Source organism: Tachysurus vachellii, chromosome 4, assembly GCF_030014155.1.
Source record: "Tachysurus vachellii isolate PV-2020 chromosome 4, HZAU_Pvac_v1, whole genome shotgun sequence".
Lineage (NCBI taxonomy): Eukaryota > Metazoa > Chordata > Actinopteri > Siluriformes > Bagridae > Tachysurus > Tachysurus vachellii.
Genome location: NC_083463.1, coordinates 28,182,697 through 28,210,639, shown reverse-complemented (window position 1 = coordinate 28,210,639; position 27,943 = coordinate 28,182,697). Strand labels below are relative to the sequence as shown.

Here is a 27,943-nt window from a genome sequence, read left to right as displayed (position 1 = left end):
AAAAAAAAACATTAATATAAAATTATTTATTTATTTCTCCTGTGGTGGCTGTAGTTTTATGAGTGGGTGTAGCTGGTCAGTGAATAAACCCTAGATAATTTCGCCTCCGAACCAGAAGGGGTCAGTGTTGTATTTGCTTTCTCTGGGCGCTGTCTTAGTAAACACAACAGAGTTCCGGTGAATATCAAATTTCTGCCTCTTCGCCTGGTAACCGATGAATTTCGTCGATAACTTAAACAAATGGACGAGTAGGGTGGATATGGTAAGTGAACATGTTTTGCAACTGTGCAAACGATCAAATAGCACGTATTTCTGTAGCAAGCGTGTCTTGGTCAGAGAGAATTCCCGTGTCGAGTTAGCGCTCGTTTTGCAAAGCTAGCCATCTTAGCCAAGCCAGTCGTTCGCTAGTGTGGATTGTGCTCGAGCGAGTTTTTTTTCTTCACCCACCCATTTTCCGATTATATCCCGCCTCCTTTGATATTATTGGCTAATCGAGTCGCAGCCACCGCTTTTTGATTGGCTCGTAGCTGATACTCCCGGTCGATCCACCAATGAAAACGTTGTTTGTGCCCATAAAATACAGATCAATCTAGCGTAGGAGGCGGAATGTGTTCGGAATACGAGTGGGAGAGAGAGAGAGGAAAAAAAGGCTTCTCACGCAAACGGACAAGACAATCCTCATTTAGTTGAATGGACACGGCTGAAATCTAGACAGACAAGTAAAGTCGTTTTGCGAGAAATAAGTCCGTCGAATTATAGTGAAGATAAAACGAGTTGATTTTGTAATGTTTTGTGTTTGGCGGTGGTGCCGCGAATCCGCGCAGCTGCACAAAATGTCCGTTATTGTGTAGCTCGCGTCGTTAGCTGGAGAGTTAGTTAGCTGTTAGCCTCCACTGGCTAACGCGGTTAGAGCAATGATGATTCCCACCTCTTGTTTTTAGGACTACGGGAACAAACTGAACCAGGCTCTCTCCTCTAGCACTAAATTTCTGCCCACAGCAGGACTGCGCGGTGCTGGGCCGTTCCAGCACTACGGCCGGCCGCTGGGCCACGGCGTGAAAGTCAAAGAGGAAGACGAGAGTGTGGAGGATTTCTTCCATTTCGGTGAGTCGCTGCGGGTTTAATGAACCGGGCTTCTGCGCAGTTTGCATAGCTCTCAGACTGAGCTGCACGAAAGCATATGGTTTTAAAGATAACGCAAAAAAAAATAAAATGTGCAATTATTTAATTTGGGTTGCAAAGTTTCTCGTGAACTGTGATCTCTAAACCAACAGCCAGGGAAGTAATCGACTCGTGAATTGGTACAAACGATTCAAATAATTTGATTCGAAGCTTTCTAACGCTGTACTCGAACCAATCCGACTTTAACGCGTTATTGTTTATGTATTCAGTATAAATTGGTATTTTTATATTCAAGTTTTTGAGGCCATTCACGATGCTCTATAGACAGATGTTTTCACCAATATGTGTCATTTATCCCAGTGGAGATTTGAATCACAGAGAGCGTCAGGATTCCTCCTGATTGTCTTTGACCAATGAGTATAAACGTCGTACCACGTGTCCTCTTGCACGTATCCAAAGCGCTGCGACTCGACAAAACGACGTCGGAAAGTTTACAACGAAATAAACGCGTGTTTTTACTTACTACAAAAACAAAATAATAACTGAATCACGCTGAACACGTGACCATGATTAGTAACCAATCATCTTTGGTCATGGGGCAACCAAGATAAACCTTTAAACATTTACAAAATACAAAACAACAACAACAAGGAAACAGTTGATTTTATTGTTTGTTGATATCCAAAAAGAGATTTGAACACAAAGAGCTGAAGGAAGGAACCGTGTTATTTATTGTTCATTGGGAAATGGAGGTAAGCAAAGTGAAGTCAAGAATCTTTCGTCATTTCAACCATATAGAGCTGTTGGAGTAAAATGAGAAGTTTTCTCCAGGACCAAGGTGCTACATAACAGACAGAGCTTAGGACTTAGTAAGGGGACGTGGTAGGCTAGTAATGAAGGTGTCGGACGCCCGGGTCCACCCGTACGCCCGACGACAGGAAGGTCCACCAGGCTGCCACTGCTGGGCCCCTGAGCAAGGCCCTTAACCCTCAATTGCTCAGTTGTATAGATTGAAATGCGAATTGTAAGTCACTCTGACAAAAGACAAAAAGACAGTGCAGGACGAAAAATACAAGACAATACACAAAAGCAGCACCGACCAGTGTACATACTGTATGTTCAAATCGATCTTGCGTGCGCAGAAATACTGAATGAACACGGTATTATAGCAGCAGTTCCATGAGGTATTGTGAAAAACAGCAATCAACTGAAATGAGACAGCATGTGCAAAGAGCAAAAAACCAGTGTGCAAAACAGCATGTAAACAGTTTATTGGATGTGTAATGTAAGTGTGTGCAATTGGTGTAGGTCTGTGCAGTGAACGATCATGGGGTGATCCATGGTGATCCATGATCGGTCACAATCGCAGCACAGTCAGGCATTACACATCATGGTGAGTGGAGTGAACCTGTTTTCTCAAATGTCAGCTGTGATATGAGCTAGAGAGCTGTCAAGTACAGGATGTCTCTTTAAAACTTTTCGATTTGTGGCAAGGTGCCTTTTTTAAATTAAAGTCAGTGACGGGGTCTTATAATCCTGCCAAAGCTAGTGATACAGTTTCTGGCAACAGTGTGATTTCCTTTAAAAGTTTCATTTAATTTGATAATTTCACCCAATATTAAATTCTTGATGACAGTAAGCATTAAGTGAATTTGTGAAATAGATGTGTGGGTTGAGTGAGTCAGGCATTGTGTTTTATGAAGACAGATTTTCACCCACAAGTGGCTCTGAGGTGCTCCCAGCAGTACAGGGAAAAAATAACTAATTATTTACTATTATTTTTATACTTTTTTCAACGGGGAGTGCATGTTTATAGCACCTAGGTTTCCTAAACTGGTGAATGAATCACAATCGAGAATTGCCATTAAATGTAAATTAACAAGAAATAAAAGTGAAGTAGTGTTACATGCCTTTTCTGAGTTTCTGAGCTCAACAACAATGTGTACATGCAGAACGGAAGAGAGTTTATGAATAGTGAGCGCCATGAAACAGTTGAACTAACAGATTTATGAAAGAAACTTTTCTATCCCCGTTTTCACAAATTGACAACTAAAAATTCTGCATTTTGGATCAGTAAGAGTAAAGTACAATGATTGCCCTTATCTCATGATTGAAGTGATACTTGAGGCATTCTGGTATCAGAAAACCCCCCAGAGGTCATAATGTTTTTGAATAAACATATATTTTCAATTTATATTGAATAACACATTTATTGCCAGTGGATCAACAAATACAGAAAAGTCTAAACGTTTTAAAGTTCCATCATTTATAATCCAAATCAAGATAAACATTGTATATGCCCAAGTTAATCCCAAATCTCAGTTGTTTACTATTTGTTCTGTTATCTTTTATAGCTCAACATCTTCAGCAGCAAACAGGCGAGTGTCTCACAGCGTGCTGCGGTGGAGCAAACCCTAAAGCTGCCCCTCTCACTACCACTCTAAGTACATCACTTACTGCCTCTCTGACTTCACCTCTGAATACCCCTCTCAGTAGCCCACCACCCAAACCGAGCAGCCAGCCTTCGGCCGAGCGGCCGTATCACTGTCAGGACTGCGGCAAGTATTTCAGAATCAGCGACATTAAGCGCCACCAGAGAATCCACAGCGGAGAGAGACCGTTCCCTTGTTTTCAGTGTGGTAAGAACTTCCCCACATCGGGCGATCTCAAAAGGCACGAAAGGATCCACACGGGTGAGCGGCCGTACCACTGCCTGCAGTGCGGCAAGAATTTCTCCGACTCGGGTCACCTCAAGCAGCACGAAAGGATGCACACAGGCGACAGGCCTTACCAGTGCCCGCAGTGCGCTAAGCGCTTCTACAGATCAGGTGACCTCAAGAGGCATCTCCGCATCCACAGTGGTGAGCGGCCTTACAAGTGCCCACAATGTGAAAAGACCTTCTCAGATTCTGGTCACTTGCGAGGACACCAGCGCATCCACACGGGAGAGCGGCCTCACCGCTGCACGCTGTGTGAGAAGAGCTTCTTCAGGTCAGGAGACCTGAAGCGTCACCACCGGACACATACCGGAGAGAGGCCATACCAGTGCTACCAGTGCGGAAAGAGCTTCTCCGAATCAGGCCACCTGAAAGAGCACCGGCGGATTCACACCGGAGAAAAACCCTACCACTGCAACCAGTGTGACAAGAGCTTCTCCCGTCTGGAACGACTGAAAGGCCACCAGAGCATCCACACGGGTGAGAGGCCCTTTCACTGTGCCCAGTGTGGCAAGAACTTCTTCAGATCCGGTGAGCTCAAGAGGCACCAGAGGATCCATAATGGCGAGAGAGCATGAAATCGCTTATTAAAGCATTAGGGCCAGGTTTGGAGATCTGTTTTTATTCCGGGAGTTTATTTTATTTTTGTTTCCCCATTTGTGGCCAATCTAACTGCCGATACCCTCATGTTGCAGAATGGTTTCTGCTGTGTGAAATGAATTATTCCAGAGGGGCTTTGTTAGTCAGCAGGGAGAGAGAAGTTTATACCTACATTTTGGCTTTGGAGGAGGAGGTTCAGCTAACAGATTTTATTGTTTAAGCCCAGATAATAACAGAGGACGTTTACCTGGCCCATGATATCCCATCTTAAATAAAATCCAAGCTATAGGAACTCCAACTAGGAGGTTTATTCTATTTTTAAACAAACATTAAATACTTTCAGTTCTTCTCTGCATGCTAAAGGTTCCTTTGGATGACTGACCTAGTGATCCAACCCCTGGCCCATTCCAGATGTGTTTTTTGTTTTTTTCTTTTCTTTTTTTTTTAAATCACTACCTCCACATGTCTTTTTATTTGCAGTTAAGCATCACCCGAAAACATTCTGTTAAAATGTTCACTGTTACAATCTGCTCTACGGTTAAAGGAATGATTGCGCAAAATCCTATTTGCACTTTGATTCCCCTCACCCCAAATGTTAACTGGTGTTGGCTTCTTTAGTTTCTCACTGTACTATAATGTGGGTCAAGGCTGATTTATACTCGTTAACTGCGTGTGTGTGCATGCAAGACGGTCAGTTTGCATATGGGCTCATTTCCTGCAGAAATCTATGCAACACATTTAAGTGGGGCGATGCCGGTATGACTAGTTGAGGCAGAACAGCGCCTTGTCTACAGCCGGCTTATCACGTTATTGTCAAAATTTGTTAGCATTTGAGTTTTGAGGAACACCTTAAACCTACCGGTCTGTTTTGATATTTGTTTTTCGGAATTTCTAAATTAGCGAATACTTGTGAAGGTGAGGTGAGGGTTTTTGATCTGATATGCAGCTCTTGACAATAATGTGGCAGAAAGTTTTAAAGAGAGACGGAGTGTTGAACAACACTGTGCACGAAATGACTAAAAGTTCCAGCTCGACTTCCAGCGGACAGGGCAATGCTTTTAATTCTCTAGTTGTACATCAGTCACGCAACCAAGAATGTGAACAATGCCGTTCACGCTGCACCTGTGTGCATGCACGTACTCGTGGGGAAAGTGAAGTATATTAAAGCCTGAAGAAGTAATCTTTCCTGTTCGTTTGCAAACTATTGTTGCTTTCCTTCCAGCAACCCACATAAACATACCAGCAACTTGCCACCAGGTGTGAATGTTTGCGCATGGTGCCATACGGTGGAGTGGTGTCTCATCCAGGATGCGTTCCTTCCTCACGTCCCTGGTTTAGGCTCCGGATCCCTCGTGTCCCTGACCAGGAATAAGTGGTTACTAAAAAAAAAAAAGAAACTAATATCTTGTACTGTTTTATTTGGAGTTCAGCATATGTAATAAATTTAGGCCTAAAATGAAGGGAAAAGATTTTGAGTAAGACTTATCTTACTTGCAAACACCATTATCTCCATCACAAAACTAAAGAAGCACATGTCCGACAATAAATACTCATTGCCTAACAGACTACATTTGGAGTAAAAGTGGGAAAACTGTGTGAAGTAGAATTTCCTATTTTTTTTTTCCTCTCCTCTGAACTATTTTAATTAGTACAACTTCCCTGCCACACTGATGGATACCCATTTTACATCTCCGTTACAAAGTATGTATTGTACAGTACAATATTTGTATATTGTAGCAAGGTATAACGTCAAGTGAAAGATCCTGTAGAACTGTATATTAAAGATGTGTATGCTTACATTCTTTGTATTTGCAATATATAGTTTTTTTATTTTGCTCTATTTTTTACAAGTGTGTGCTGTATACATTTGTAACGGTGCAGAGACGGTCAGCTCAACATGTGATTTGAACACGTACGTGACCCTGACAACGGACAACAGATATTGCAACTTGTCTTTTTTTTTTTTTCTTTCTTCTTCTTTTTTCCCCCCTTTTTTTGTCTTTGTTGTATCACTGTATGTAACAGCACACAATGAACTTGTGATTGCTTCATGCCACCGTTGTGGCACTGTAAAATGCTACTGTATTCATCATGTAAACAACACACGGGGGAATATTTTTTTAACCGTGACACTCTTGAGTTGTCAGTGTGTTCGTTATTAGATTGGTATATCTAAGAAACAGAGAACTGTGTATATAAGTACACGTAGAGACATGTTGCTAGCTGTGTAGGTGTACAAGTCTAGTAACCAATTCACTGGTAACTCTTTAAGTTGTCACCACTATGTCCGAAGTAGTACATACCAGGTTAGAGTGTAAGATGTCCGTTGTGGAAACGCAGTTTATGATTCATTTATTTAGGATCTGCACTTTTAGGTAATGTATTAATCAAATCTTTTACAAATCATGAGAGTTAGATTTAGTGTCTTAACTACATTTTGTTTTTTGTTGTTTTCCATACAGATGTCTTTGTTTTTTTCTTCTTTTTTTTAAACCATGTATTATCTATTTAACCATTTATGGGTGTGTTTAATTTTATAGGCTTTGATTCAGTCAGAATTATGACCTTAAATTTCTTTAAAAAAATTGTCATGATAATTAATAAACTAAAATGCCCAATATTTCTTAAAGAAAAATAAAAAAAAGTGAAAAGACCAAACCTACAAACATGTATGGGTACAATGGCAGTATTTAATGTGTCTTTCTGATTGAATCCAGGCTGTAGAGTAGGTGTGGGATTTTTTTCAAACCCTGGGATGCCTTTGCCTGTGCATGAGTGTTTTCTTTATATGTTAATGTAATTATCCCTTATTTGCACAAAATAAATACATAATCTCTACTGACAGATGTACTTAATATACCCATATAAAAAAAGTTACTGCAGGTTTTTAATTAAGATTTTGTCCTTAGTTATTTGACATCCAACATGAGCATAAAAATATAAACCAATTAACATACAGACACGTATTCTTTATCTATTGGTGATAAAAGTGGAGTGTGTTGTTTAATACATCTGTCCAAAATCTCCTATTATAACTGTAAAAGCATGTGATTTATCTAAATGTTCCTCACACCACCAGCAGCCTGGACTGTTAATAGAAGGCAGGTTCGGTCCAGTTTGGGTGAACCTGTGCATCTCCAGAACCCTATTTTTGGGCTGATAGGAGTGGAATCCGATGCTGTCTGCATGAACCTTATTTGCAGGATTTCTTTGGCACTATTATCCGTAAACTTCAGAAACTTTATTGTAAAAACCCTTTGACACACCAACAGTTCCTGCAAATGCTTAATACAGTGATTTTGGATAGTGATACTGCGTGCAAAGGCATCTTATACATATACATAGGGTCTATATACATCTTATGCCACCAGTTTTTTTTTAGGGAAAGCTCTGTTTTTAAGGCGTCCGCTTACTATCGTCTGTTACTATGGTGACAGGATTTACGACAGGCGTCGACGTGTTTACGACAGAGTTTCGGCGGAGACGTCAGTTGATTATTCCTTTATTACTACGCGGTTGGCGCGAGGACGTTTAGGGGTGCAGTGTGTTCGCGAGACAATGGGTGGAAGGTAGAAGGTATGTTTATAGGTTAGCTAGTAGGCTAACGACATATTTAAAAATAAGAACATGGGGCTTAAAGTCCGGCTTTCTGATTAGCAGGATATTGTGTTTAACACGTCCTGTTTTACATCGACGTGCTAAAATAGCTAACGCTGTTAGCAGTCTAGCTAAATAAATAAACAACACCTCAGTTTGTTTATGTTGTCGCTTGCTAAAAGGCCCATAACACTTTACGGGCACAGTTATGTTTTATACGTTTTATTTCGTCTTAAATTCAGTTTGCAGACATAAATAACGTTAATGTTTTTAGCAAGCTTGCTATATGTCCTTACACACATTTACAAACGTTTCACAGTCTAATGACCTGCTACATAGTGTTTAGTTAGCAATAAGTCTGGTGGCAGCCAATTCGGTGTGTTTAATTGATCACCTTTTAACAGGATTGTATGTAATCTTTTGTTCCTGTTTTCAAGGCAAGTATGAGAGAGAAGAGTTGTGAAACATCGGTAAGATGTTTGGGAAGGTGGTATGATGGAAGGTTCGGTAAAGGAAAGGGATATTTGTAATGGAAGGTCCTTCCCATGGCTTATCCGCACAGACAACAGGTTTTGGAAACTCTCCGACTGCTTCTCTTCCCCCCAGCAAACTGCCCCGGCTGCACAACACCAGGTGAGCTGACCTGAGTGTCCTGATTAATCAACAGAACGAGGTCACTATAAACCTGCTGGTCTACTTGTATTGCAATGTCATTTTTACAAGGTTCCCATCAGTTTCATGGTATATTTTCCCCTCTATGCTGATTGTTAGTCTGTTTTTCTATAACAGGAGATCCACCAGTTTATATCAGTGCGTTCATTGTCATGTCATAGATTGTCTAATTGCTTACAGAGGGGTTTTCATAGGAGAGGCCTTACAAGACTTAACAGTTTTGAGCTGTTTAACATTTATGGAAGGAGTCTTCACTGTCGACTTTGTCCTATCTGGATTTTCACAGCATTAAAAATGTAAATGAGTACACAGTACATTTTGATAAATAAAAATATGTAAGTGGGGTTTTTTTTGTTTGTTTGTTTGTTTGTTTTTGCACACCTGAGAGCTTCTAATCGAACTTTGCGAGGAAACTGATCTCTCTTTCAGGCCAACATATTTTTTTGTTTTGTTAAACTCGTTGTAAGAAAATAGGCTTGTACTTTTGGCAGGAAAATATATTTTAATGGTCAGTCCTCGTCTTGTTCTTGGGCAATGTTTAAACTGGTCAGCATTTTAAATATCACACCACAAACTCTTTCTGTTATAACATTGCCCAGTACTAGATTATTCTGAAAAACTAGTGTTTGACTGCTCCTTCATTCTAATGCCCCTGGTGCTGGTTCAAAGTTGGTTCCACTGGCGAACCTTCTAAGAACCGGTTTGCCTTTCCATCGGTTAAAGTGCCGTCACAGAGCCGAGTCTGACGTCACTGTATACGGGTCACGTTACACAGCAACTTTAGCACAGCAGCGGCAAACACAAACACATCAACAATGGCTGATGTTGCTTTACTGTTAATACTCATGGCTTTGTGAACCTACATTAACATCCAAACGCGGCGAATCCAACGTGTACGTGCAGCTCCATGTAATCTGTATAAACGGAGGTTGTTATCGAGAAAGTACATAACGTTATTTTATCATTAACAAAGGAAAAAAGTTAGCCTTAGCATGTAGCTATCTACTATCATGTGTGCTGATAATTGATCATATTGCGGTAAAGTAAAAGTGTATTAAACATTAGTATACTTAAGGTACATTATCAAATGCGCTAACAGTAGCCCCGCCCACAGCCCCTAACGCAAGTGGTTCTTAAGTCTAGACCAGCAACGTTTTGGTGCTACTTAAGAACCACTTTTCCTGGTTCAGAGCCGGTGCTTTGGCTGTCGAAAAAGAAAGAACTGGTTCTAAATTAGGCTCTGGCTCCGAACCAGCACTCAAACTGCCTCGGTGGAAAAGGGGCACTAGTGATAATACTGACTGTTGTGGTATGGACTCTTCTTGTATGTTGCTTTATGGTCTACTGTAATTATTGATTATTTTCAACCCCTTTATTTTTTTTTTAATCCTTAGAAAAATTTCATGGAAGTCCGTAAGCCAGTGTTGGATCTGAAAGACGTCCCTCCCCCTCCACTCCACAATGCATCTCCGCAGCCCCTTGTTCTGGCTTCCCAACCTGCACCTCCTCTCTGCCAGCTCCCTGCTTCAGACGCTCAACTTTCCCAGCAGCCCCTTCCTCAGCTGCAACCTGGTAGCCCTAATGTAAGCTTGTGTTCCCACTGTGAATGCAGTCTGCACATCCAGCAGCACTCTGGCTTGCTTGAAGCCAGAGCTCACAGTTTTGGTGGTGGGTGTAGCATTAGCAGCACTGCTAATGCTAACTCTGGTGGTGGCTTTCCTGCACCTTTTTCCTCTGCACAGCTACAGTCCCCACAGAGTTTTGGGTATCAGGTGGCCTCAGTAGCCACGTCACAGCCCATGGCAGGTCACACACACCCATCCTGCTGCGGGCACCTTCACACTTGTTCCTCTCTCTCAGTGGCGTGTCTGCAGTCAAAACACTTGTCTGGCTCTGCACCCATCCATGGGCCCTGCGTGGCCTTATCTGGGTGCTGCCACTGTAGCGAGGACCATCGGGTGGAGCAGCAATACCATTCACACAGCGACACACCCTCCTCTACTCACCTCTGCACTAAGCCTTTGTACCTCGAGCACAACACAGTGTGTCAGAAGGGAGCACATTACTGCCATCAGAGTTTAAGAAAGGTTGGTCAGCAGCACAGCTTTTAAATATTTCAAAGTTGCTGTTTAGCTAATTTCTTGCCTACAAGAGTACATCATAGATGTATGTGCACTATAGCGTTAAATCAGTATTTGCAGATAAGGGAAGGCAAAAAGAGAGCAATTTCTGAGGCAAAAGTCATACATGTTTTATTGTAGGAGTAAGGATTTTTCTTTCATGCCACAAGTGTTTTCCTGTCAGCTTTTGTTTAAATTCACAATTCTAGCAATAACATAATGACAGGATGATAGTTGTTATCACTTATGTTGTGGCTGGGAGTAAGTTAGAAAAACAAAGTGATGTGTAATCTTGCGTTTTCCAATCGACCCTGAGAAGGACAGCTAGAGCTGATATAAAGACTCAACACTGCTTTTAAAAGAAGGGCTAGGAGAGAACACCCCACACTGTAGGGGTGGACAAGACGTACTTTGCATTTTTGATCTAGTAGCTTGTTGTACTTCTGTTTGCTTGAGAAGCTGCAGATACGAGGTTGATGTTGATATGAGTGAACTGTTTATCCCACACAGGGTTTGGGAGCTGCTGACTCTGAGAAGGTTTGGCCAAACATCCCCCCTCCTCATCCCTGCACCTCTGCTCTACCTATGTGTAATGGCTGTAGAGTTCCTGCAACATCCAGTGATGGCATTCTGCACCCCACCAGCATAGGCAAAGTCAATCAGAAATATGGTCAGTGCACACAGATGCATTCAGAATGCTGTAAGTCATTAGACTTGAACCCAGTACATAGTACATAATTATACAGCAAATTCTGGTGTGCAGAAGTGGTTTCTTTATGTAGTGGCTCTAATTGGGTGCATGTGTATTAGGGTCCATTGAAGGTGGTGGACAAGAGTCCTTGCCCCCGGTGGGTGTTTTCTGGGACATAGAGAACTGTGCTGTACCCAGTGGCCGTTCAGCTGCCACAGTGGTCCAGAGGCTACGTGAGCGTTTCTTCCAGGGACACCGCGAAGCCGAGTTCATCTGCGTATGTGACATCAGCAAGGAGAACAAGGCTGTCATTCAGGAGCTCAACAACTGCCAGGTACACAGGAACATTCATGAAATCAAGCTCATTAAATCATCTGCCATCATTTGACTCTGACATAGATCTTGACATAGACTCTTATTAAAGATGGGAAGGCATGAAGAGCTAACTTACATCTGCAGTCACTCAGGTTAACAGAAGCTGTTCATTTTCATGCACAGTTGAACTTATCTTTGTGTATGACAAGACGCCACCTCAGAGTTTTTGCTGGAGCACAGCTGCTTTTGTGGTTTCTTTGTATTCAAGGAATGTAAGATTTTAACAAAATCTAAAGTCTCATTTTACCTCCTGTTTATTTGGGGTTTTTTTTGTATTTATTAATTATTCCTTAAGACCATAAACCCCTTTTTTTTTTAATGATATTTTTTTTTGTCTAATTTCACAGGTCACTGTTGCTCACATAAATGCCACAGCCAAAAATGCAGCTGATGACAAACTCCGACAGAGTCTGAGGCGCTTTGCTGAAACACACACCGCTCCTGCCACAGTCATTGTAGTTTCTTGTAAGTCTATAACATTTAAATAGATGTAAACGAGTCCATGCTGGGATTAGAAATCAACAGCAGAGATGCATAAAACTCACAGGATAGAACACTTTTCTGAAAACATCCAGTGCAACAGTGTTATGTGCATAAAAGGACTGTGGACACAAACCATGTATCGCATCTATTTTTCTGTTTTCTCACTACACTCAGTAAATCTCTATGGACTTCAAGATAACTAATTATGCTTTGCCACATGATCATATTTTAAGTTAGTTAATCTGTTGTGGTTGTCAGACAGCGTCTACACAAATATAAACTTGATTAAACTGTCACAAGGTTTGGTTTATCTCCAAAGTGTTTAAATGAATAGCAGTCCATTAGCTGTTCTATCTCTAAATTAGTGTAATAGGATTAGCTGAAAGGAACAAAAGTTCAACAAAGTTTTTGGTAGTCAAGTATATTTAGCATTTTAATTAACTAAAGAAACATTTATAGTGCATTTGAGCTGTCACTTGTTTCCATTTTTCTCTTGTTGCTTTGTAGCCGACGTGAACTTTGCCAGTGAGCTGAGTGACCTGCGTCATCGCCATGGCTTCCAGGTCATTCTGGTGCACAAGTCTCAAGTCTCCCCTGCTCTGCTGCAGCACGCACACCTACATGTCCTATTCGAGGACTTTGTCTTGGAATTGCCCCCCAGGATGCTAATCAAATCACAGGTATTTGTCATTTCATCTTAATCCTGGATCAGGTTTACTTAATCAGCTAAGCACATTTGCAAAATCTCTTAAGAAGACCTACATTTTACTTCTATTCACTGGCCAGATGTAATTCAACTCAACTCAACTTCAACTTGTAACTCAAGCTGCAATATGCTTATATTTTATGCACATTTTTATGAACTCTAGCCTACTTTGGCCTTTGTTAAACATATGGCCCTCTGTACAGGAGTGCAGCCTTGCCCCAAGCTACAGCCATGACGTGCTACTCCTGACAATGTATTGGATTAATTACTGGCTGTAGGTTGTGTACAATTATTTGCCTATTTATTTATTTATTTATTTATTTATTTATTTATTTATTTATTTATTTATTTAATATTAATTCAATCTTGCATTAGATAAAGGAATCAAACCTGAAACACTGTATACGTCTCAAAACCAGTAACTATCCCAGTCGAACAGTCCCAGAAAACCCAGAGTGCTCCCTCTTTCTTTGCTTCCCCCAGCCCTGTTTCAACCTCCTCTTTGTGCACAACCTCCCCACGCACCGCGACGCCAAGTCTGTCAGTAGCAGGCTTCAGCGCCTGTCCAATAACTGTGGTGGGAAAGTGCTGGGCGTGACCGGTGGCACTGCTGTGCTCCGATTTGCCAGTGCAGAGGCAGCCGAGCGCGCCCGCAAGCGCATGGAGAACGAGGACGTCCTAGGGAACCGCATCACTGTCTCATTTTCCCCTGACGGGCTACAGGAGGAGGAGGAGGTGGAGCGGCCTCAGCCTGCTGCCAGTTCCTCCTTTTCTAGTGCCCTGTTCCTCCCTGTGGAGAAGCCGCGATCACCACGGCGCCCCAGGAGGGCATTGCGAGCCTCTCAAAGTGGCAGAGACACTGGGGTAAATGTTCCAGAAAGACCCTACAGCCCTAGGAAAGTGGGGCATGCTTCTTCCTGCAGCCCAGTGTTGAAGTCCCTTTCCCAGGTCAGCGGTGTAACGGTGACTTCTGCCTCCATTCTGCCTTCAGCCATTAAGATCCTTACACCAAGCCTGCTTTCCAGCTTAATAAAATTCTGGGCCCACAAGTCAAAGATTCTCCAACATACCAAAGATTGCCACAGAGAACGTTTTTCTAATTTGACTTATTTCCTCTTAACAGGTGAAAGCTGCTTTCAAACAGTCACCTTGCAAATGATTAGGAATGAATTTGTTGGAGAATGTTGACAGTGTGCCAGGGTTTTAACAATTCTGTGCTTACCCCATTTGCTCATAAACCCAATCCTACCTGCCTACCTACAGCTACCAGAAGACGCTTCTCTCTGCTGTTGCCTTGCTACAAAACCCATAACATGGAGGACTGATTTATGTTCATATTACCTACCATGGATTAAGCAATACCGATGCATGAGTCCAGATTTCTTTTTGTCCTTTTCATTATCATTCACATCTTTTGCTTTTCTATTTAACTTTTAATTTTCTGTCCTTTGCTTAATAGCTCCATGTAGTTCCATCCCTCTTGCAGAACCTTCTATTGCAGGAAATTCTAACTCTAGTGCTCAATTTAAACCGATCACTGCCTTACCTTTATTCCTATTAAGCGTCTTAATGGTTTTTTTTTTCGAACTTTGAATCATTGCTAAACTTTTTTTTAATTGGACTTTAAATTTGTTTGAATGATTGAGTTTGATTTTCTTGCAACAGGACTGAACCGTAGAAGTTACCTTAATTTTTCCTTCACTGGTAAGCAATATTTCTGATTTGTGAGAGAATCACATGTTATTTTACTTAAACCCAGGATGGAAGCAGTATGGAGTCTAAGCTCAGGACAGGTTTTCCTCTGGAGAAAGTCCGTGCTGCATCTGCCTCTCCTCAGAGCACTGGCTTCACCTCTCAGTTGCAGCCTGCTAAACCAGCCTTCCCTGCAGAGCTCCTGCAACGCAGCCGCAGGTACCTACCCCTTCTTCTTATGAAAAAATGCCATATTTGGCTTTGATTACTGTGAAGGCTGCACCGTGTGTACTGCTGCCCTTCTGTGTTTAGAAACGCCCTAAACCCAAACTAATACTAAAGGTCTTGAAGAGTATTTAGATGGAGGATTTTTCAACATTAATACTGCTTAAATATGTAAGAATATCCTTTGCGTTGAACCATTTAGATCTCCAGAAAGACGATTATCCCCTGCAGTGTTGTCATGGAAACAAATTCAACATTCATTTTCTTTTTGTTACGTTTGTCGTACTCGGGCGTGGTTTTGTTTTCAACTTGTTGGTTGGAATTGATCATTTCTCAGAAATGCCCAAGAAACTGTAAATAAGACTTATTTTAAGATGAAAAAGATGATTAAAGTGATTTAAAAACATTAAGTGGCTCAGCATCACCTTTCATGAATTGCCATTCCTCTGATGATTTCAGTTGTTGATTTGTCAAGAGTATGAACAGAAAAGGATCCCTTGAAAATCCCTGTAGCTTGGATATTGCATGAGGTGAATGTGCTTGGAGGGTTGTGGATGTTCTGGTGTTTTCTGGTAAGGGCTTTTAAAATAAGCTGTTAATGTGTAAGAACCGTTTTGTGTGTATAGAAGAAACTCCTGCAGCCTGCGCAATGCTACAGATTCTTCAGAGTCATTTCAGGTGAGCACTCCATCAGCTTTTAGCAAACTCAACCTGCACACTTCCTTCAGCCCGCTGATGTTCTCCCATGGATCCTGGTCCTCAAGGTTTGTATCTTAAGCAAAATACACGCACGCCAATTTCAGCCGTCCTGAAACTTATCCACAAGCAGGTAACCAGTTCTGCTACACATTGCTCTTTCAGGAGTGCGTCTCCGTGTCTCTCCAACCGCTCGTCCCCACAGAGTGTTCCCTCTCGTAGCCCATGTCCTGATTCCCAGCCTGAGCCCTTCTCAGATGGTGCAGATATCCAGGTAGCCAACCTCGATTACAGGATGTCCAGAAAAGAGCTGCAGCAGATTCTGCTCGACACCTTCGCCAAGCACGGAAGGGTGAGAGAACCTATGACTCCATCTCTATCCTCTTATAGTATATGTTTCAATCCTTAAAATCAAATACTACATGAGTTTCAATAATATTTTTGTATTCAAAGGTGCTTTTAATTTCAGTACATTCTCATCCTGCAGGTGAAAAGCATTGAGCTCAGCCCTCACACAGACTACCAGCTCAAAGCTAAGGTACAGATGGGTTCTCTGCAGCAGGCTATAGGAGCCGTCAGCATTCTTCACCGCTACAAGATTGGAAATAAGCGCATTCACGTGTCCCTCGTCACCGGCGCTAATAACAAATCCCTCACCTGCCTCAGGTACTGACCTGTGACAAACATTAATCATTATTGTACAGGTTTATGTCTAAACTGCTTTTATACGTGGTGAAGTTATTAAAGTTCTTCTCTCCGTTTCCCCGTCATTTAGCTCAGAGATCATCAGTATTCTTCAGGATTCTCCAGCTAATTGCCTTCCACTTTTCAAATTCACTGAAATTTATGAGAAAAAGTGAGTCACTTTTTTTACAGTACATGCATACACTGGTTATACAACTGCATAAAAAAAAGATTGTATTAAAATTGGGATAAATTTCAGTAACGTCATTCATTGAATTTAAAATTATTTAACATATAATAAACTAAATCATTGATTCTACTTGATGTAAATAGTTGTCAGCTGAATTAGCAGTGTCCACAATTTTTGGCACCCTTGGTAGAGATGGATTCAAGACTTGTTTAGCTTAATTGCACATGGAAAAATATGAAGCGGTTTTAACCATTCATCGAAGTATATTATTCAAAAATAAATTTACTCATTAAAAATATATTTTACAAAATCATGTTGGAGGGTTACTTGGGCCTCCACTTTCATTTAGTACCTTTTAGATTCTTCTCCTATATTACTTAATAAGATAAGAGAGTACAAAGCCAGCTGTATGTAACCGTTGCATCAACTGAGCACTATGAATAATATTAACTGTTATTAATTGTGGAACGTTCCAGTTTCTGCTGCTAAATAATCAATCAATAATGCAATTGCTTATGAAAGAGTTTTGAGCAGTCAAAACTCTGCAGGCATTCTAATACTCCAGCATAATGAATCATACGCTTATTATGATCGCAATTTGGACTTGGATCCCAGTTATTTGCTCATACTTGCCTGAAGGTGCTTTTGTTGTGTTTAACTGTAATTAAACTATTGGTGTGTGTCTGAATAGCAATAGTTTAATCATTCATGGTTTGAGTATGTTAACCTGGTCTGCAGGTTTGGCCGTAAACTGGTGGTGAGCGATCTCTACAGATTGCCGGAGGTAGTGGCTGTGCGTGAACAGGGTGGCGGACGTATGGTGTGTCTTCTACCCAGCAGCCTAGCCAGACATAGTCCATTAGGTTCCTCCCAGTCCCATGATGGCTCTTCCACCAGTGGCAGTCCTGTGGTGTTTGAGGAGCTTGAGTATCACGAACCTGTCTGCAAGCGTCACAACACACAGCAAGACTTCAGGTATGACCGTAAGCACAGGACTGTAACAATGTGTTTGCAGCATGAAGAGTGCTAATTAAAATGAATGGCATGTTTTCAGAAAATCGGTGCTACCGGTCACTTATCTTATGTTTATGTATTTTTTTTTTTGTGTAGTGAGGCAGATTATGACCCTGACACATACAAGATTCCGTTTGTTGTGGTGTCTCTAAAAGCCTTGTCTGCTCACGTGCACAGTCTTCTGCAGTCACACGAGGGTACCATCCCCTTGCTCAGGTAACACATCCACCCTCATTTACATGCTAGCAACAGGTGCTAAGTTAAATCTTATTATTGCATGAAAAATAGAAACAATTTTGTTTGTATGTGAATAACCTGGCTAATATTTTTAATCAGCTTTCTAGAATGTTATGCATCAGAGTTCAGCCCGTTAACAGTGGCTGATGAAGGGAAGCTGGAGGGTAGCGTTCCCCTGGAACACCTCATTACATGTATACCAGGCATCACCATTGTAACCGCACAGAACGGCTTCAAGGTCATCAAATGGATCCACAACAAACCCCCACCACCTAATGCAGGTATGCATGAGTGAGTGAGTGAATGACATGAGAGAAGCATATGTCTGAAATTCTGAAATTTATTACATTACAATTGATTCAGGATGTTAACTGCAGTCTCTTTGGCCTTCCAGGTAATTGTTCTTTGTCAATGGTTCTAAATAGTCATTCAGTGACATTTTTGTTGTTACTGATTGTGCCTTATTAGAATGATGGAGTTGGGTGCACGTGTCAGATTGCAGTAGGCTAATGCTGTCATTTTTATTTTAGCTGAAAATCTGTAATTGTATGTACATGATTCATGCGTGTGAACGTCACCCTCCTCTCCCAGAGCCTTCAACTAGCCACTTACCATGCATGCAGCTTGTGTGTTCGTCTACAACTAGGTTTACAAATAAAAAATTTTAATCATTAAAGTATGGGCAAGGAAACAAACAGCAAATGCCACAGTGTTTTCATCTTTTAAATGCAGTTTTGCCTACAGCACAGGTAGTTCTGGGAAACCATCTGCCAAATGACTTTTTTTTTTTTCTTTCTTTTTCTCATGCAAATTGGGGTCATATATTATAAATAACGTTTTTCATGTGTTTTCTGGACGAACATATGGCAGATGGAAATATCCACATCACTAATAGCTGGGCAGAATCAGCCTGCATGCCAGTTGAAATCAATTTTGCCACACTTGCTATTGCACAAGTGCATATCTTTTACCCTTTTGAAAATAAATGGGGAGAAAACATTGGATAGTTAATTCTTGTTCAGTGAGCATGAAAGGCAACATTTCAAACCAAATTCTATAAACTGTGTGAAAACCTTTCCAGTACAAGCTGAACAAACCTTTGCTGAACAAGAACAGTTTATTAACTGTAGTCTAGTTTTTAATCCTGTTGGGATTTTTTGTGTCATTCCCCTAGAAGTGACGCATATCAATTAGGTTTTGGTGTTTTGGGAGAATCTCCTCCTGGTTGTAACATAAAACAAGCTTTGGTTGGCTGGATAAGTTGCGCTGATATTTTGTAAAGCTTGTGTTTGACCAGTCAGCTGTTATTTTGGTTTTATTTCGATTTTTACTGCTTCACAGAAACGTACAGAAATCTGCAATCAGATAGCCTAGGAACACAATTCTCTTAAAAGTAATTAAAAAAACATGTGCAGTGACCATTTGTTCTGAATCTCCCTTTCTACAGACCCATGGCTACAGCGCTGTAAGAGCCCAGTAGGAAATCCCCAGCTGATCCAGTTCAGTCGAGAAATTATAGACCTGATGAAAAACCAGCCGTGCTGCCTGATGCCCATCACTAAATTCATCCCTGCCTACCATCATCACTTTGCCAAACAGTGCAGAGTCTCTGATTATGGCTTCTCCAAACTGCTAGAGCTGCTGGAGGCTGTACCACACGTACTACAGGTTGGAGTTTGCAGTACTATAGTTGATTTTTGGGTTTTTCGTGCAGTTTTTAACTGAACTATGCAGTATTCAATTCATAGAAGCAAGTAACACCAGAAGGATTTTTTTTTTTCTGGACTAAGAAAAGAATTACTGAAGCAAGTGCTACACAGTCATCTATATATAAACTCATGTTTGTCTGGACCGTAAGCGTTGTCTTTTCCACTGCAGATTCTGGGCCTGGGCTCTAAGCGGTTGCTGACCCTCACACACAGGGCACAGGTGAAGCGTTTCACACAAGATCTGCTCAAACTGCTCAAGTTTCAGGCAAGCAAGCAGGTCATCATCAGAGACTTCATGCAGGCCTACCATTGGTCAGTTCTATGCACTATTCTTTACTCTTGTTTCTGTTTAGAGTTAATTAGTGTACAGACCCGAATACACGAGATATAGCCTGTAACACCTGCTGTGTAAATGCCAGTACAGTTGCCAGTTTAGGGATTAGTCAGTTTTATCATTTGTTCCCTTGTATTCTTAGTTAGTATAATAACGGGCACATTAACATTATGGGCCTTTTTATACCTGGTCACTTCATGTGTTTTCTCTGATCCGATAGCTAGCTGATTTGTTAAAACTGTTCCATTTACATTAGGCCACATAAATGCGTCTTGGCAAAATGGATATCAATCCGATCTTTCTACTCCAACCCAAAATGCAAATATATTTTTATCTCATTTCCGGGGTAATTGAAATGGAACAGGCTTTGGTCTATGCGGTTTTCAGAGTGCAATCAAAAAGAAGACGAAAAAACTTGTTACGATGGTTATGCTACAAAAAACTGCATTTACTGTTTGTTTTTGACACAGTGCACTTCTGTTTGGGAGGAGTATAGCGCTGACGTATGTGGCTTGAACAACCACATTCATTTACACCTGTCCAGTTTCATCTGAAATGCATCCCAGACCACCTCCCGAAGTGGTGTGAACCATCGGATTTATATCCGTCTCAAAAACGTTTCAGAGAGTATTTAGACCTGGTCTTTTTACGATCGGTTAGCTATCCGATCACAGAAAACACATGAAGTGACCAGGTGTAAAAAGCCCCTATGATAACTTGTATGATAATATGCAGTGACCACACAAGTATAATTTTAAACTCTATTAAAAATGTCTCATTTTTATTTATTTCCCAACCACTTTGTTTCCAAGTAACAGATCATAAAATAATCAATACAAGAATGTTAACACACACAGATTTTTTTCATGGTTTAATTTGTCTGCTTATAAGAATCAGAATCAGAATCAGGTTTATTGGCCAAGTGTGTTGACACACAAGGAATTTGGTTCCAGCTGTTTGTGACTCTCAAAAGCAAGACAATGGTTATTAAAAATTATTAAAAGTTACTAAAAATATTAAAAATATTTAATAATTATTAAAAATGTGTGTTTATGTCCGTGGTGATAGGTGTTTCTCCAGAGACTGGCAAGTGATTGATTATGGAATGTGTGACTTGATGGATCTGTTGGCTGAGATTCCTGATACGACCATCACTGTTACACAGCAGGATTCTGACACGGTCATATCTGTACCTAAGAGAGGTGAGGATTCCTGTGGTAATGATCTGTGCAAACTATTCACACGTGTTAAACGTGTCATTGTCTCCTCGGGTGTGATGATGCATCAGTATTCATGATTGTTGACATACAGCGCATACAGCCTTTCTCTTGTTAAATGTTAATTGGTGTATTGTGTTTTTTTTTTTTTTTTTTTTTTTTTTTTTTAGTGATTGAATGAACAGGATGGTTTTCACAACAATATTGTAACAAAGACTCAAATCTACATAATCTAGGGCACAAAAGTCTGAGAAATGTTTTGAGACCCAACATCTCAAAAATTTGGACCCATCTCTAGGGTTTTAGTGTCTTAAATGTGTTACAACAGTTTTTATAACACTTGTATGCACATCAGTTCTTTTTCAAATATTTTTCAATATTCTAAAAGTTAGATCACCTCACTTTTAATACAAACCTTTTTAAAATAAATTCGGTGATAATGAGATGTGTGCAGCAGACTATTGAGCAAAATCTGAACTGTTTTCCATGTTTTGCTCCTTAGAGCGGACCACAGAGGAGATGGAGCGCACCAGACAGTTTGGGAAGGAGGTGGTGGATCTGCTGCGTCACCAACCGCACTTTCGCATGCCTTTCAGCAAGTTCATCCCCACTTATCACCACCACTTTGGCCGCCAGTGCAAGCTCACCTATTATGGGTTCTCTAAGCTCATGGAGCTGTTTGAAGCCATTCCTGATGTCCTTCAGGCGAGTGCCATCTGATAGCCATCTCTTTGATGGATTGTTAAGTGTCAATCAGTTAGTAAGTAAACTAAAAATGCTGTAAAACATTGCTAGTTATCGTAAACCCTTTCACAGGTTGTTGAGTTGAGCACATTCAGAAAAAGTAAAGCTATGTGTCGTTTGTACTGTATTTATTATATATACGTAAAGTTTCTGTGATTTCAACCAATATACCTGGAATTATTTTTCTTCAACCTCTGACCACTGGGCCTGTGTATAGGTGCTAGAATGTGGTGAGGAGAAGCTACTGGTTCTGACTGAGGTGGAGCGAGTAAAGGCTCTGGCAGCTCAGCTTGTGAAGCTCTTGCGTGCTCAGAGAGACTGCACACTACCTGTTAGCCAGCTTCTGGCTGAGTACAGCAAAACCTTTGGTTACGGCCTCCGCCTGCAGGATTACGATGTCGGTACACTGCCTGCCCTTCTCTCCAAACTCTGCCATGTGGTCAAGGTATGACACACTACATCAGGTGGTATTTCAAGGCAACATTAAAAATGGAGGGATCTTATTAGTTTCTAGACTAATATAGAAATTCAGCACCCAAAAATATTCATAGTGTAAACTATAGTGTAAACTAATACTATTTAGTCTAGTCAGATAGGTTTCTTGTCAGTAAACCGAGGTTTTGTTTTGCTAAATTTCTAATTTTTCCACCCCAATCTGCTTATTTTGAATACGTGCTATTGTTTTAATGCTTCACTTTTCCTCTGATGATGTAATCTGACAATAGAAGCCTGTTTACTGAATGTTTTTATATCTACACAAAGGTAGTGGTTGGATCTGAAGAAAAAGAGGTCCAGCTTATCAACAGAAAATCGCTACGTGCGCTCACGTCCCAGTTGCTGGCGGTAATGATGTCAGTTCCTGATGAGCATGACTGGCTGGGAGTGGAGGTGCTGCAGAAGCAGTACGAGTCCATGTATGATCAGCAACTCAACCCCTGTGAATATGGCTTTGTCTCCCTAACTGAGCTGCTCAAGAGCCTGCCTTACTTAGTGGAGGTGTGTGTGTGGGTCTGAGAGAGAACCTACGACCCGAGTGCTAACATGTTAACTCTACTCTGGTCAAAATTCACTTAAACCATTTTACTGTATTAATAGATAATCTGTTCCGGTCTATCTCTTGGTCAGTGTCTTGTAAATGAAATGAAAAATGAAAATCTAATCTTTCCCTGTACAGTTGTTTGAGGGTGGTGAAGCCCATGATGAGGAGGCCAAAGTTTGCATCAGGTTAACTAAGCTGTACCAGTTTGCGCGAAACGTTCGAGCCCTCCTGCACACCTACCACTATAACCAGATCTTCCTGTCTGAGTTTTGGGGTGCCTTCAGCAAGTACACGGGCCATGAGTTCCAGCCTCGTGACTATGGATACAACACTCTGGATGAGCTCCTGGCTGCCGTACCACAAGTCAGTTCTTTCTTCATGTCTTTTCTTTATTTTAAGAAAATCTGAATGTTTAATGCCAAATAATCTCCAAGGTAAATTGTAGGAGAGAAAAACAAATTCCTGTTGAGTTGAATTGAAGGAGCGCACTAAATTTAATTAAATTTAATTTAATTAAACCTTTTACTACTTAAGTGCTCTTTAGTTTAATGGTCTTGTAGATGCCCACTAAACAGATGGAAGCAACATTGATAAGATAATTATAAGCAAATATCTTTTACCTTTTCTTCTTTATGAGTGGGTGAAGCCTCGCAGCACATTTAATAGTAGGAGAAATGATGCCTGCATCAGTGGGATGATACCGATTGTCTGTTTAGATTTTCCTCCTTTTATTTCTATTCATAATTTTTGTGTGTTTTTTTTAATATTTAGGTAGTGTGGATCAAAGGCCATGGACACAAGAAGATTATAGTCCTAAAGAATGATATGAAAGGTGAGGAAACATTATTATACTTACTGTATGAAGGCTTTGTTATGGGCTTTGTTACCTGGTTAGTACAGCACACCTGAAATCCTGTAAAGATTGCTCAATCAACGTTAGGGTGGTGTTTTTTTTTTTTTTTTTTTTTTTTTTTTTTGATGGATTGATTACAGATATCTTCATGGTGGTCTCATTCTTTTGACATATAACAAGCAAAGCATGAAAGGCATGAAGAAAATGAACAGATTCCTACATAATGAATACAAATTTAGACATGCTAAAACACGGATAAGTTCACTCCTTCCCCCATCAATAGTGTTTACATTTCAATTGCTAGCACATGCTCCTAGCCTGCTCGAGTTTGAGCTGTTCCTCTGTTGGAAAAGTGTTCACCTTGATTTATGTGTTGGGTGTTTTGCTGCTATTTCTGCCTTTTTAATTAACGTGTGTGCGTCATCAGCTCGTGGCAGCCCTGCCAGCACTGAGAGCCCTCAGCCTGAGGAGGTCCAACAGAGCCAGAGCCCTGCCAGCTCACACAGCCCAGGTAAACACGCACAGACAAGAACGTGCTGCATCAATAAACTGCACATGGCTGATCATGACGTCTATTTTTTTTTTTTGGGTTGGATGATTATGGTGATGCTGACTATTGCCAACATAACAAATAACAAACTGGCAATGTTTGATCAGCATCAGCATGCTTGGTGTGTCAGGAACCTAAGTTGAAAATATAAATTTATAAATAGACGATTCAAACTGTCTTGTCTTCCTAGCCTCAGGTGGCAGTACTAGTGAGGCAGAGCTGCTGTGTCTGAGCTCCTCTTCTCCAGTGGATCTCTTGTGTGCGCCAGTTCCGTCCTGCCTGCCTTCCCCTCAGCTACATCCTCACCCGGTTCTGCTCCAGCACAATGACCTCATCCACTTTGAGGAGCACTTGCACAGCCAGTCCTCAGGAGGCACCAGAGAGGATCAGCCCGTCCACGAGCACCAACCTCAAGCAGCTCTGATGCCCACTGAGTGCTGCAGAGCTTCAAATGAAGAAATTAAAATGGAGGAAACGTCGGTCTCTAGTGTAGGTATAGTTCCCGCCAATAGTGTTGAAAAAAACACGGTATGTCCGAGCGGGAATACCAAATCTAATGATGCGCCCGACTCGCTCGTTACCAAGCCCGCCCAACAACCCGACCTCAAACCCTTGGCCACAGAAAGCCCCAGCAAAAGAACCATCCGGAATAAAATAAAACTTGCAGCTAATTTCTCTTTCTCCACAAATTCCTCAGTCTAAAGTTACTTTTTAATCAGATCAAGCTCACAGTAATTTAATAATTGTTTTTTTGCCCACTCAGTTTAAAAAAAAAAAAAAAAAGAAACCCAACGATTTAGAATCAGCCAGCGAAATAAATCCGCGTAACTCTGCAGAGTTGTGGCCGTGAAGAATCTGATCGAACTACCTACTACTTCTGCTTCTGTCTCTTTAAAAAATTCAATGCACTTGCTCTTCATCTGTTGGCTATATTTACAGCCTTCGTTTACTTTAAGATCCCATTTTCCCTGTTGGTTTAAATCCTGAGTTTTCTCTTCTGCTGAAAATCACGTCTTCTAGATTATGTTTAAGGAAACATGAGTTGATATGAAATGAAAGCGTACCTCCAAGTTGGCTGTAACTAAGGCAGCTTCTGTCCTTTCAGATTAGCATTTCCTCTCTTTCTGTGCTGTTTTGGGAATCATGGTTTTCACCACATGAAATTAGTAGTCGCATTTGTAGTCCTCTGACCGACCCTGCGCTTTGTGCACTCTATTTTCTAACCAATACAATGGAGATGTCGTCTCCCATTTATACCAGGCATGATTTTAAAACGAAATTAAGTTAATGCAGAAGGGCATTGATTATATTAAGCATAATAACTTTTAACCCAAAAGAATGCTAATGATGCTAATTTGTGTTTGTTGGATTTCTGTAATTTCTCTTGTATACTTTGGAACTCTTTAGAGTTTAACATCTAAAGGTTTTTGTAGATTTTCGGTCCACGTCTTAGTGCACACGTTTAATAGCCTGAGTTTTAACGGCATTTCGTTCAACATCTTAACAGTGCAGTTGGTTTCATTTTGATGGAGATTAGAAGATGAGCAGGTGTCTGAATGTTTGAGACTGGCACAGGACACACATGCAGGATAAAGTCGAGGTTACGGAGCTCTTCGCTAGCTTGAAGCGTGCCATTCGACAGCTGATGTCGACAATGAAAGTTGAGTCGGCGCGTACACAACTCCGCATTTCTTCTGCCGGAGTTCAAGCAAAAGCTCCATTTCAGTTTTAGCCATTTACGCAGCTTAGGCTTTATTTTGATTGTGGGTATTTGTGTGTGTGGAATTTTATATGCACGTAGTGCATAGACAATTTCCTGTGTAATGTGACACATAGCAGCTGTAGAGTTTTAATTCGTTTGCATCCTGCATTTTCATGGTGGTTCGTTATGGCAAGAGCCGAGGGTTTTTTTTTTTTGTTTGTTTGTTTTTTTTTTTTTTTAAACTATGATCAGTTTCTTTGGATCTGTTGACAGTCTTTGCTTATTCTTAATGCAAGTGTAATTTCTAGATGGGTTTTAAAGCACTGGAGTCGAGGATGGGAACTGCTCATAGAGAGAAACACCATGGTATCAGAGGGACGCACACAGGCCCTCAGATTTTTTTTTTCTTTTTCCTTCTTCTTCTGTGTACAGAGCCAGGCTTTTTACAATGGCTTGTATCAGCCTTGGCACCAGGAGATATGAAGCAAGAGAGAGTGCTGCTAGAGCGTTTCATCCTGCACTCCCTTAGCGTGATGATGTTTGTATATTTCTTTTCTGTTGTCTTGTTTAGTGGGTTTCTTTGGGCCGAAGACTTATCCTGCATCTGTTTATGCAGTCTGGGTTATCCCAGGACAAAAAAAACAAAAAAAAAAACTAAACTGAACATCTAACAAGCGGCCGTTAGGCTCCTTATTTGCGTAGAGAGAACCACGTTTTGGGAGAATCTCCCTGTAAAACAGCTTCCTGTTTTCCAAAATGAATCGTATACATTCATAATGAAATGTGACTATTTCTTGTCTCTGGCCTGTTTTAGTTTAGAGGTCCTGTTGTTGGTTTAATGCAGTCTAGTCAAGTTTACAGCTCGTGTTCCTGATTTCCCGACTCGCCACTACAGAGTGGCTACATTATGTCCCAAATGAATTACTTTCATCCCAGATTAAAGGAGCTGTTTTATTAAGATTATCAAAGGCCTGATATTTATTTTATGGAGAGAACCTTAGAAATGAGTCCTACTGGCTGTAATGATTCCTAATTTTTGCTGCTACATGTTCAGTTTGCTGTTTTGGGTAGAGAACTTGGTTACAGCTAACTTGGAGGACAAATATGGAACATCTTGTTTATTGCACCTCAGTGACAAGCTAATCTTTTGCCTATGCATGTTTGCATAGTTTTGATTTCATTAAGTATCATTCTGCCGGGGGTGTAATGTTAATGAAGTTAAATGTACATGACCGTTATGAGCGTTTAGTTGAGCAGTTGCTCTTTTCCAGCATGGAGTGTTTTGGTTTTCATGGTTAGGGGTCAGTTATGTGATTCCACAAATTGACCTGGAGCCAGTGCAGTTAGGAAAAGGAAAAAAAAAAAGAAAAAAAAGGTAGACATGCTGGATTTATCCGAATTCCATCCGAATATATCTTACCAGAATTGATAAATGTTCAGTAGAAAAATTCAGCAAGTATTTACACTAATTAGGGGAAATGCTCTCGGGTGAAATGATGCACAGTGTTAAAGATGACTGTACAGTTAGTCTCTCATCAGAAGCAGAATGTTTTCACGTTAACCCGGAATTGTGTCTCATGCCTCTTTTTGGTTCTTGCTGATGTATTTGAGTTGCATGTTATTGTGCCTTCTTCCTCTGGTCACACTCACCCCATAATTAAGCCATTACACCATTTCACTTTTTTTGTGAATTGCCCAAAATGTTTCAGTTAATAAATTTCACAAGCATCAGTTTTTTGACTCTGAAGTTTTTCTTATTAAAGCTGGAGGTTATGAAAAATTCCTATCCAAAATCCTGGTGTTGATGTTTAACTGAACGAACCGTGGTATGATGTGTCCGGATATAAAAGTGGACTTCCTGTAAACCGCCTTGAAGTGGATCATGTTCAGAGAACATCATGAACATCGTGTCCTCAATTGTATGTTATACTGCAGTATTTTGCTAACAATTACAGCTGTTTCTGAACATTTACA

At 40.8% G+C, this 27,943-nt stretch overlaps 3 protein-coding genes across 7 annotated transcripts in view; all 3 read left to right on the top strand.

The window, feature by feature from the left end:
• LOC132844855 (probable ATP-dependent RNA helicase DDX17) overlaps positions 1–27,943 on the top strand; it is a 146,957-nt gene that overhangs the window by 22,965 nt on the left and 96,049 nt on the right. The window lies entirely within an intron of this gene.
• On the top strand, positions 126–7,277 carry LOC132844860 (zinc finger protein 239). 3 transcript variants are annotated; one of them, XM_060868711.1, is made up of 4 exons: positions 126–262; positions 942–1,104; positions 3,477–4,319; positions 5,662–7,277. In XM_060868711.1, the coding sequence occupies exons 1-4, from the start codon at positions 215–217 to the stop codon at positions 5,700–5,702; spliced, it is 1,095 nt and encodes a 364-aa protein (XP_060724694.1). In that variant the 5' UTR covers positions 126–214; the 3' UTR covers positions 5,703–7,277. The 3 variants fall into 3 exon arrangements, with proteins under 3 accessions (XP_060724694.1, XP_060724693.1, XP_060724692.1); XM_060868710.1 differs by having other exon boundaries at positions 3,477–4,444; XM_060868709.1 differs by having other exon boundaries at positions 3,477–7,277.
• LOC132844851 (meiosis regulator and mRNA stability factor 1) lies at positions 7,868–27,700 on the top strand. 3 transcript variants are annotated; one of them, XM_060868685.1, is made up of 26 exons: positions 7,868–8,015; positions 8,474–8,669; positions 10,103–10,795; positions 11,339–11,498; positions 11,639–11,853; positions 12,242–12,359; positions 12,885–13,057; positions 13,567–14,031; positions 14,843–14,994; positions 15,627–15,764; positions 15,862–16,048; positions 16,184–16,362; positions 16,472–16,552; positions 17,309–17,545; positions 17,681–17,800; positions 17,921–18,102; positions 19,269–19,489; positions 19,700–19,842; positions 20,933–21,066; positions 21,584–21,786; positions 22,043–22,270; positions 22,588–22,821; positions 23,000–23,227; positions 23,636–23,696; positions 24,145–24,228; positions 24,458–27,700. In XM_060868685.1, exons 2-26 carry the CDS (start codon positions 8,529–8,531, stop codon positions 24,967–24,969), a joined length of 5,289 nt encoding a protein of 1,762 aa, XP_060724668.1. In that variant the 5' UTR covers positions 7,868–8,015; positions 8,474–8,528; the 3' UTR covers positions 24,970–27,700. The 3 variants fall into 3 exon arrangements, with proteins under 3 accessions (XP_060724668.1, XP_060724667.1, XP_060724669.1); XM_060868684.1 differs by having other exon boundaries at positions 11,330–11,498; XM_060868686.1 differs by lacking the exon at positions 13,567–14,031 and having other exon boundaries at positions 11,330–11,498.

Bases quoted from the DNA above. Each gene is read 5' to 3' on its own strand.
- LOC132844860 (XM_060868710.1), top strand. From the start codon at position 215: ATGAATTTCGTCGATAACTTAAACAAATGGACGAGTAGGGTGGATATG. The intron at 263-941 runs GTAAGTGAACAT...TCTTGTTTTTAG, and splicing joins GGACGAGTAGGGTGGATATG to GACTACGGGAACAAACTGAA. The intron at 1,105-3,476 runs GTGAGTCGCTGC...TATCTTTTATAG, and splicing joins GGAGGATTTCTTCCATTTCG to CTCAACATCTTCAGCAGCAA.
- LOC132844851 (XM_060868684.1), top strand. From the start codon at position 8,529: ATGATGGAAGGTTCGGTAAAGGAAAGGGATATTTGTAATGGAAGGTCC. The intron at 16,553-17,308 runs GTGAGTCACTTT...CCTGGTCTGCAG, and splicing joins ACTGAAATTTATGAGAAAAA to GTTTGGCCGTAAACTGGTGG. The intron at 17,546-17,680 runs GTATGACCGTAA...TTTTTTGTGTAG, and splicing joins AACACACAGCAAGACTTCAG to TGAGGCAGATTATGACCCTG.